General features: G+C 47.9%; 1 protein-coding gene across 2 annotated transcripts in view; it reads left to right on the forward strand.

Annotated features, from left to right (window-relative positions):
* Dclk3 (doublecortin like kinase 3) overlaps nucleotides 1-11,099 on the forward strand; it is a 52,098-nt gene that overhangs the window by 21,662 nt on the left and 19,337 nt on the right. For both annotated transcript variants that reach the window (XM_029481102.1, XM_021173300.2), the window contains exon 2: nucleotides 7,116-8,953. In XM_029481102.1, the coding sequence (XP_029336962.1) occupies nucleotides 7,116-8,953 (1,838 nt within the window). The remainder of the gene's footprint in view (nucleotides 1-7,115; nucleotides 8,954-11,099) is intronic.

Genomic DNA, 11,099 nt, shown 5'->3' on the forward strand with positions numbered 1-11,099 from the left:
CTTTCTTTCTTTCTTTCTTTCTTTCTTTCTTTCTTTCTTTCTTTCTTTCTTTCTTTCTTTCTTTCTTTCTTCTTGAGACAGGGTTTCTCTGTGTAATCCTGGCTGTCCTGGCACTCACTTTGCAGACCAGGCTGGCCTTGAACTCAGAAATCTATCTGCCTCTGCCTCCCAGTATGAGTACACAGTAGCTGTCTTCAGACACACCAGAAGAGGGCATCAGATCCTATTACAGATGGTTGTGAGTCACCATGTGGTTGCTGGGAATTGAACTCAGGACCTCTGGAAGAGCAGTCAGAGAGCAGTCAATGCTCTTAACCACTGAGTCATCTCTCTAGCCCTTGTTCCCTTTTCTTCCTTTGAGTCAAGGTCTCAAGCTGTCTGTAAACTTGCTATGTGCTGGAGGATACCACCAAGTTTTGCATTCTCCAGTCTCCATTTCTCAAATACTGGTTTTACAGATGTGCAACCCCCTTCACTCAGCTTATGCTGTGCTGGGGTAGAACCCAGGGCTTTGTGAATGCTAGGGAAGCACTCTTCCAGCTTAGCGACACCCCAGTTTCTGTTCCCTCTTCAGGCATTCAGCTGGCTATCTTCTCCCAGGATCTCTGGAGCCTGTGTGCAGTAACGCCTTCCCTGGTAATCCCTAGCCCTCTTGCTCTTCTGGTAACTGGTGCCAATAGAGGTGTACACTCAGGTCTGTGCCTGCTTGCTGTTCCCCGTGGAAGGGAATCACACGTGTCCCTCATCACTGTTCTGGGTACCATGTTTTTGTTCCTCATTATAAAATTAGACACTTGCAGACAAGCCACAGTCCCAGGAGACCCTGGGTTTGAGTTTGTCCTTGCTTCTCGGAGTGTGTGACAGGGACCAGTAACATCAATTATGAGAAATGCAAATCCCGGGGCCCAACCCCCAGAAGATTGACTGGACACCCATGTATGTTTAACAAACTTTATGCGATTCCTGTGTACTCTGATATTCAGGAAGGCCTGCACTACAGAATGCAGCAAATTGGAAATTAATCAGCAAGCTGCTGGCTTAACCATTAACATAGTCACTCAAAGAGGCAGTGGGTACTGCCGGGGGAGAGTTCAGAGCCTGCTTGTCAGTCTTTTGTTTTTGTTTAGGGTTGGTTCTTCTTCCCCCTCCCATTCCCCCCCTTTTCCTCTCCCCTTGCTGTCTTGGTGGTGACTCTAGCTGAGACTCCTAGCAGTGGGTGGTATGGATCCTGAAGTGGCCACTTCTTGCAGACAGGCAGGACACCCAGTGCAGGGACAAGTGCAGCACCCCACCTCCAAAACTGTCAACCCCAAATGTGTCATACCTGTAAGATGTGCAGGGACGAAGGTGGGACAGAGAGATCCTGTCCTTAGAGAAGGTCCCCAGGAACACTGGAGGCAATACAGGAGTCACATTAGTTCTACCACGGCTGTTCTGAGCAGCTTAGGAAGACGTATCTGCCAACAGTCAGGCAGAACAGGCTAAGGACTGGCAGGTGTCACTCTCAGGGACAGCGAGGTGCTTCTGTGCTTGGAGGCACCTAGGGAACCGGTGACCAGATCAGCAGATAAAACCAATGCAAAACTGAGGCACTTCTAAGATAAGAGCAGAAAAACAAATTTAATCTCCCTCAGGGTGGCTCAGTTAATGTCATGATATAAAGACTTGGTAAAGACTGAGGTGGTAGACTGAGGTGTCACCAGTGTTGAGAACATAAAGCAACAAGGCACTCTGGCTTCCTTTCTCGTCAATGCTTCCAGCTTCCATGATGGGAACTCCGGGTGGGCTTCCAAGGTACAGAACGGCAGCATCTCTGCCATGTTCCCAGATTTTAATTCATTTAGAAAACTCTCCTTGGGATGTTTGCATTACCAGAAGGGGACTGCACAGATGTTTCTCTGGTCTCATAGCCACAAGTGAGCAGAATGTGTTTGTTCCCAAATGGCGCCTGGAAAACACCCAGAACAAACGACTCAGTCAAAAGGGAAATTTCTCCCAGTCCTGCTTGCCCCCCCTCACACACACCCCAACCTCCCACCCCGGCCTCTTAAGTGAATAGTCTCAGTATCAAGTCTGGAGGCAACTGCAATTAATCCAGGGGAATCACCAGGAACAGAGAGGCTGATAACACGGAAAATAGTTCAGGGGGGAATTTCCCTGCTAGGGAGAGCAAGTTAATGATGCTGTGTTAGATGTGGTAATTTTAAAATTTTTATGTATTTATTTTCTATTGGATGTTATAGGATCTTTTTAAGACACCAATTTTCATTTTTTTTCCCCCACATAGCCTTTAAAGGCGTCAGAAACAATCAGGCATTGTTTGTGCCCTGTAGCAACTGGTTGTAACTCTCTTCTTTTCTTAATAAAAAAATTAAAATTTTGTGTGTATGGTTGTCTTGCTTGCATGTATGAATGAGACACTATGGCTGTTTGGCAGTGTCTGACTTTTCTTTCTATTGCCATGATACACACCATGACCAAAAGCAACTTGGGGAGGAGAGGGCTTCTTTGGCTTACCTACCCTGAATCACGGTTCATCTTTGAGGGAAATCAAGTCAGAAGTTCAAACAAGAGCAGAGGCAGGGACCATGGAAGAACGCTGTTGACTGGCTTGCTCCTTGGCTCACGATCAGCCCTTTTTCTTACACATCCCAGGCCCATCCACAAGGGATGGCACCTTCCACAGTGGGCCTGGGCCCTCCCACTTAGACAACAATCAAAAGAATGCCAGCAGATGTGCCTATGGGCATTTCCTCAGTGAACTTTTCTCTTCCGAAATGACAAAGTGACTGACAGACAGAGAAACAGAAACTCAGAAGGATCCTAGGGTGTCCCTGAATGCACTCAGATAATGAGACTAAGGATTTAATGGCGGCCTTCTGATTCTACATTCAATGTTCAGCTGCAAGGTGAAGTTCTCTCAAACTCTGAGCAAATGGACCACTCTTGCTTGGTTGTCCATTACACACTTTCCTTGGTGGTTTTCCCTGTGGAAGACAAATGTCTGTGATCACAAGTTTGCCCTTCTGTTTCAGCCCATTCAGTGGTTCCATCAGTGATGATACCTGGTGCACAAAACAGCAACGTTGTTGTTTGTGGCAAAAGGTGTGCAGCTGTTGATCTCGATTGTCAACTTAACAGGGTCTAGAATCACCTAGGAGTCAAATCTATGAGTGTGTTCTGGAAGACGTTTCCAGGTCAGGATCACTGGGATGGACCGATCAACGTAACCGTGGGTGGAACCATTCCGTGGGCTGCAGTGCTGGGCTGAACAAAAAGAGCAAATTGAAACACCAGCCTTTCATCTCTCTCTGTTTTCTGACGATGGATGGAAAGTAACCAGCTTCCTCACCCTCCTGCTTCTGTGACTTTCCCCACCATAGTGGGCTGTATTCCTTGAACCCAAATAAACCTTTCCTCCCTTGAGTTGATTCTGTCAAGTGTCTTGTCACAGTTATAAGAAAAGCAACAAACACAGTAACTAACACAGCTGCATTTTTCCTAGGGCTCCCTCATTCCTTGATGTACTTAGAACTCTGTAGGGCCATGTTGCTAGGACGGTAGGGGGCTGAGTTCTCTGTCTTCTTTCAGACTATGGAGCTTCCAATCAATGATCTGGGTGTCTAGGTAGTGCACTGAACAGAAAAGATGCTCTGTGGTGGAAACGGAACTGCTCTGTCTATACCTTCTTCCACTTGACTGTGTCCTGGGTTGTCTCCTCAGTATATTGTTATATATTCAGAGATGACAGTGCCATCAGCTTGTTCTCCTTACTTCCAGGGATCCATGAAAGCTTTGGGCAGAGTCTTCTGCAAATGTCTCAGTAGAGCATCCTGACAATCCACCCTCTTCTTTCCTCCAGGCTTGGGTACCTTGGGGTCAAGCTGCCCATCAGAAGATCTGTATCATGGCCTTTCAATGTCTGTGCTTGTGAGGTTGCAGGTCCCACTATGGCTCACATCTCCCTAGGTTGCTCTCCAGTGTGGAGGGCATCCAGCCTTGGTCCTCTTTCATGAGCATTGCTCTATACCACCCTGATGCACCATCTAAGACCTCTCTCTCTCCGGGGTCTTCCCAAGCCTCCTTCCATGCTAAGTATCCATTGCCACCAATGCGTTTGTTGTTTCTTTGCCTGGCTGTCAGGACTTTCCTCTCCTCTTACTTGCATTAGAGGATGCTTCCCTTCCAAAACCCATGGCTTTTGAAGGCAGGGCTAGGAATTTAGCTTCTCATGGCTGCCACAGAGCTTGCTATTATCCCACTTCCTGCTCTCCCCCAAGAGTTTCATTCCCTTGGTTTGACACTGTCATGTAGAGACTGACCATTTCTCTAAATAACTGGAATTTCTGCTGCACCCTGGGTTTTTCACTTATTTGTAGTAACCTTAGGACCACATGGACAATCTTTCTAACTCCATGGCTGGGTCCTGGGCCCTTAGTAGGGGACTCAACCCCACTTAGTGCTGAAGGCTCAACTTAACTCCTGTCCTTCAGTCATTCTGGATGCTCCTTTCTTCTGATATTTGCATCTGATCCATCTCTTTCTTGACTTTTTTTGGGGGTGGTCTCTGGCCTCAGCCAGTATTTGATCCTTTAGGCTATCCTTTCTCTACCTCACTTGGAAAAGTTCCTGTCTGAGATATTGGCTGAGATACAGTTGTCGGTTCCTATTCTTTGACTTTGCAACCAAGGGTTTGATAAGTCTTAATCAAGGTCCTACCGTATATGAGGACCCTTAGTTTCTTTTACTCTTTACTCATCCTTCACACACATGTGTGCATTTCATGGCCACTTTCCCTTATAACCTTCCTCAGCTCCGTGATACAGGCAGTGTTCGTGCTGCCTACGACTGGGGCAGAGTGATTGCGAGAAGATATAACAGATGTCCATAAATAAATCCCTTGACTGTAACTGTGATTGTCAAGCTCCTAAAGTCACGGCTTGTGGGAAGCTCAGCGCTAGCTGAGCTTTGTCATCTGATCGACAGTGTGCCTAGATAGAAATTGTCTCAGAACAGATTGCATGTTATAATTAAAAAACAAAACACACTCTGTGTGGCCATGAGGGCCAAGCTGTCTATCCCAGCACAAGTGGGGTCTCTGCTGTGGTTGATTCAAATACAAAGTGATTTCAAGGTAATCACTTTGAAATTTTAAACAATATAGTTACTTAAAAATATTTTTGCCTTTAAAAAATATTTGTGTGTGTGTGTGAGTGTGTGTCCAGTACCTACAGAGGTTAGAAGAAATCACTAGACCCCCTGGAGCTGGAGTCACAGGTGGCTGTGAACTGCTTGGCACCGATGTTGGTCCTCTGCAAGACCAGTTTGTGCTCTAAACCACTAGAACATTTCTCCTGCCCCATGCTTATGGACTTTTAAAACTAATATTATTATTTTACTTTATGTGTATAGGTGTTTTACTGCATGTAAATATGTGTACCGTGTGTGTGTGTGTGTGTGTGTGTGTGTGTGGTGTGTGTGTGTGTGTGTGTGTGTGCACACGCTCGTGCATACGTACCTGATGCTGGAGGAGGCCAGGAGATCTGTTGGATTCTCTGGAACAGTATGTTTGTGAGCTGCTCTGGGCAAGCTGGGAATGAAGCACCTAGAGCCTTTTGGAAGGTCAGCCTTAACCATCGGCCATCTCTCTAGCCATACCTGTGGTGTTTTGTTTTGTTTTGTTTTTGTTTTGTTTTGTTTTGTTTTGTTTTTGATGCAGGTCTCAGCTGGCCTGAAGCTCACCATGTGGAACAGGCTGGCCTTAGACTCACAGAAATCCACCTGCCTCTGCCTCTGCCTCCTGGGTGTTATGATTAAAGGCTTGTGCTGTTGTGCCTGGCGTGTTTATCTGAGACTGGGTCTCATTTTGTAGCTTGCTAGCCTGGAATGCATTGTATAGTCCAGGCTCTAGCCTCAGATTCATGGCAATTTTCCTACCTCAGATGCCCATTGCAGGGGTTACAAGCTTGTGTAACCATACCTAGCTCTCTCTCTCTCTCTCTCTCTCTCTCTCTCTCTCTCTCTCTCTCTCTCTCTCTTCTTTTTGGTGCTGAGATAGAATCCAGGGCTTTCTTTGTACATTGCAACTCTTAAACACACATTGTAACACAGAGATGAACATTATTTTAGATATGGAGATAAAAATCTTCTAGAGATGAGGTTTCTCTACTTGGATTAAAATCCTCAAGATCTTTACCCCAACCATTTATGCACGCTTTCAATAGAGCTTTAGCACCGCCTCCCCTCCCCCCCACCCCCACATTGGCCTGGCAGTGTTTCTGATGCCAGGCAAAGCTATGCATGTAGACTTGTGCCTTAACTGAATGAAATAATAACACAGAAGCCAATACTAAGATTATAGGGTAAGTATTTTGTTAAGTGAACTATGAACACGTTCCTATGTACTCTACAAAACTGGGAGGGAAATGTTACCTTCCTATTGTTGTAGGGGGAAGAAAAAGAGGAAGCACAAAAACTTGCCTGAGTCTATAGAAATAGTTCGGAGTCACTCCAGGATGGAAGTCCTGGGCTGCCTCAATTGCTACCATCATGCCATCTCCTCATCCAGCTTTCCTTGTAGGAGATGGAAATCTAGCTGTGAAAAAAGATGAGAAGGATCAGAGACCCCTAAAGTTCTGAAATGTTTAACTTCATGTTGCATCTGAGGCAGACAGTTTGGGGCTTTAACTTGTGTTCAGTGGGCCAGGCCCTGACTCTAGGTTTCCCAGGTGTGGCTTGGCTCAGGGAAGGCCTCTCCAAAAGAGCCACCTCTGCCTTCTTTCTGTTGGTTCCATTCTGGGCTCCCACAGAGGAGACTGAAGTTAAGACATAAAGCTTAAAGGCTCTGTCATTTCACATACTTAAACAGTGACCAGAGAATCTCTATCATCTATCTATCTACCTATATATATATCTACCTATCATCTTGTTTGTTTGTTTGTTTGTTTGTTTGTTTGCTTATTGTGGCTAGGAAATGAAACCCCTCTCTTTTGGTGTGCTGGCTAGCTGTTCTGTTCTGGAGTTACACTTCCAGTGCCTCCTTCAGTCAACCCAGAAGTCCAAAGGATTCTCTAAACCCACGTTGACTAACCTCCTTTGTGTTTTTCCTGTTGCAGGCCACCGAGGCCCATGTGACCATTCTCTGAAATGCTTAAGCTCCAAGATCTCTGAGAGAAAGCTGCCAGGCTCCTGGCTACCTGCGGGACGAGGACCTCTGGAGAAGCCAGTTCTGGGGCCACGTGGTGCCGTCATGCCGCTGTTCAGCCCTCAGAGCAGCCTCCACTCAGTCCGCACAGAGCACAGCCCACTGAAGCCCAGGGTGGTGACGGTGGTGAAGCTGGGTGGGCAGCCCCTCCGTAAGGCCACCCTGCTCCTCAACCGGCGCTCAGTGCAGACCTTTGAGCAGCTCCTATCAGACATCTCTGAAGCCTTGGGCTTCCCACGCTGGAAGAACGACCGTGTGCGGAAGCTGTTCACCCTCAAGGGCAGGGAGGTGAAGAGTGTGTCTGACTTCTTCCGGGAGGGTGATGCTTTCATAGCTATGGGCAAAGAGCCGCTGACATTGAAGAGTATCCAGTTGGCCATGGAGGAGCTGTATCCTAAGAACCGGGCTCTTGCCCTGGCCCCTCACAGTAGAGTCCCTTCCCCAAGGCTGAGAAGCAGACTTCCCAGCAAGCTTCTGAAAGGAAGTCACCGCTGTGGCGAGGCAGGAAGCTATAGCTCAGAAATGGAGAGTAAGGCAGTCTCTAGGCATCAGGGCAAGACTTCCACAGTGCTGGCCCCGGAAGACAAGGCGAGGGCCCAGAAGTGGGTAAGAGGGAAACAGGAGTCAGAACCTGGTGGCCCGCCTTCACCCGGGGCAGCCACTCAGGAGGAGACTCACGCAAGTGGAGAGAAACATCTGGGGGTGGAAATCGAAAAGACCTCCGGGGAGATCATCAGATGTGAGAAGTGTAAGAGAGAAAGAGAGCTGCAGTTGAGCCTGCAGAGGGAGCCTTGCCCGCTGGGAACCAGCGAGCTGGACCTGGGGAGAGCTCAGAAGAGGGATTCCGAGAAGTTGGTGAGGACCAAGAGCTGCAGGAGGCCTTCTGAGGCAAAATCTACAGATGGAGAGGAAGGGTGGAAGGGTGACAGCCATCGGGGCAGTCCCAGGGACCCCCCTCAGGAACTGAGGAGGCCCAACAGCAACTCAGACAAGAAAGAGATCAGAGGCTCAGAAGGTCAGGACAGTCATCCTCAGGGGGCACCCAAGGCCCAGAAGGACCTCGTGGAAGGGCCACCAGCTGTAGAGGAGGGGCCGGCAGACATGAGGAGAGACGACCGGCACACATGCAGGAGCAAGCATGCGGCCTGGCTCCGGAGAGAGCAGCAGGCCGAACCCCCACAGCTCCCCAGAACCCGAGGAGAGGAGAAGCAAGCAGAGCACGAGAAGAAGCCAGGCGGCTTAGGAGAGAGGAGGGCTCCAGAGAAGGAGTCTAAGAGGAAGCTAGAAGAGAAGAGGCCAGAACGACCCAGTGGCCGGAAGCCGAGGCCCAAGGGTATCATCTCAGCCGATGTGGAGAAGCACTATGACATAGGTGGGGTCATTGGGGATGGCAACTTTGCCACCGTGAAGGAATGCAGGCACCGAGAGACCAAGCAGGCTTACGCCATGAAGATTATTGACAAGTCCCAACTGAAGGGTAAAGAGGACATTGTCGACAGTGAGATTTTAATCATCCAGAGTCTCTCTCATCCCAACATAGTGAAACTGCACGAGGTCTACGAGACGGAGGCGGAGATCTACCTGATCATGGAGTATGTGCAGGGAGGGGATCTTTTCGATGCCATCGTTGAAAATGTGAAGTTTCCAGAGCCCGAGGCTGCAGTCATGATCACAGACTTGTGTAAGGCCCTCGTCCACATGCACGACAAGAATATCGTCCACCGGGACGTGAAGCCGGAAAACCTCCTGGTAAGTCTGGAGTTTTGCTGTTGCAAGAGGGTGGGTGGGGGTGGTCTATGAAAAGGTGGAATAGGATGAATATCAACGGCTTCTCAATGTGCGCTGGCTGGTTTTGTGAGCCCACTTGACACAAGCTGGAGTTACCACAGAGAAAGGAGCTTCCGTTGGGGAAATGCCTCCATGAGATCCAGCTGTAAGGCATTTTCTCAATGAGTGATCAAGAGTGGGAGGGCCCCTTGTGGGTGGTGCCATCCCTGGGCTGGTAGTCCTGGGTTCTATAAGAAAGCAGGCTGAGCAAGCCAGGGGAAGCAAGCCAGTAAGCAGCACCCTCCCTGGCTTTTGCATCAGCTCCTGCCTCTAAGTTCCTGCTCTGTGGGAGTTCCTGTCTTGACTTCCTTTGGAGATGAACAGCAGTGTAGAAGTGTAAGCTGAATAAACCCTTTCCTCCCCAGCTTGCTTCTTGGTCATGATGTTGTGTGCCGGAATAGAAACCCTGACAAAGACACACTGTGTTAACCTTTATGTTCAAGAATATTCCCTTACACTACTTTAACATGCTTATTTCAGTAATTAAAAATTTGGTTATAGTTCCTAAATTGCTGAATAAATCTGTTTTGATTGTTACAAAAATATGAACCTTTTGAAATAAAATAAGGCAGAAAACATTTCCTCTTCCCTAGGAGATACATGTTTGCTTTGATGGCAACCATGTGACTTAATTTATTGAACGTTTACATATCCTCTGACATAGACTGTGAGCATCTACTGGTGGCAGCTTCTCCCTCGAGTTTTGCATCGACCATCTGACCCTCCCTGTGTCCTCTTTGAGGACAATGCTATGGCAAGGAGTTCCCAGCTTGCAGAGCTGGAGAGACATGTGTGTGGATCATAGGAGGCTGGTGGGGAAGTGTCTTGGACTCTGTTGCTGTGGGGATATACCGTGATAAAAAGCAAATGGGAGAGAAAACTGTTTTATTTGGCTTGCACTTCCACATCTCTGTTCATTGAAAGAAATCAGGACAGGCACTCAGACAGTGCAGGAACCTGGAGGCAGGAGATGATGCAGAGGCCACAGAGGGGTGCTGCTTACCGGCTTGCTTCTCTTGGCTTGCTCAGCTTGCTTTCTTATAGAACCTAAGTCCTCTAGCCCAGGGATGGCACCACCCACAATGGGCTAGGCCCTTCCCCATCAATCACTGATTAAGGCTTGCCTACAGCCTGATCTTATGGAGGTGAGGTTTCCCTCCTTTCAGAAGACTTTAGTTGTGTCAAGCTGACATAAAACTAATTAGCCCAGGAAGGCAGGTCCCCCAAATTTGCTTCCTGGTTTTCTTGGTTTCTTTCTTTTGATTAAGGCCTTATCTTTTCTGGACCTTAGTGTTGAATGACTTTCCCTAGAGAGACAGGAACAAAATTCAATGCAGTCTAGACAGGGCACAGATGCCAGATAAAGAAATGATGCCAACCAGGTTTAGCTTCGTGAATCAATGGTTTTATTAGAGTTACTTAGGGGAGGGGAGTGTGGATAACACAAGGCAGCTGCATTACTGTTCACCCCTGCAAGGATGCTGGGGATCCACCCAAGCTGCATCCCTGGGACTGTCTGCCCAACCTGCAGGCAGCTTCACAGGAGAGTCTCTTCTGCAACAGCAGGACTTTGCTGTCTTTACGTAACCTTGGGGGAAGGAACCTCATGAGCCTGATAAGTTTCTAAGCATCATGAGTCCTAAGAGCCTTTCTCTTTGACCTCTCGAAGAATGAAGGCTTTGCTTAGAAGCAAATAGCCATATAACATGCAGTTTTCTGACTTTTTATTCTATTTAAACATTTTTATTGGTGCTGGGGAGATGGGTCAGTGATTAACGGTGCTTGCTGCTAGAAAACTTGAGCTGAGCACCCGGGATCCATGGTTGGCATCTCACAACTGCCTATCCCTGTAGCTCCAGAGCATCCAACATTCCTTTTCTAATATCCGCGGGCATCTGAACACATGCACACATGCACACACAGACAATACACTCACACATCTGAACACATGTACACATGCACACACAGACAATACACTCACACATCTGAACACATGCACACATGCACACACAGACAATACACTCACACATCTGAACACATGCACACATGCACACACAGACAATACACT

Source organism: Mus caroli, chromosome 9, assembly GCF_900094665.2.
Source record: "Mus caroli chromosome 9, CAROLI_EIJ_v1.1, whole genome shotgun sequence".
Taxonomy (NCBI): Eukaryota; Metazoa; Chordata; class Mammalia; order Rodentia; family Muridae; genus Mus; species Mus caroli.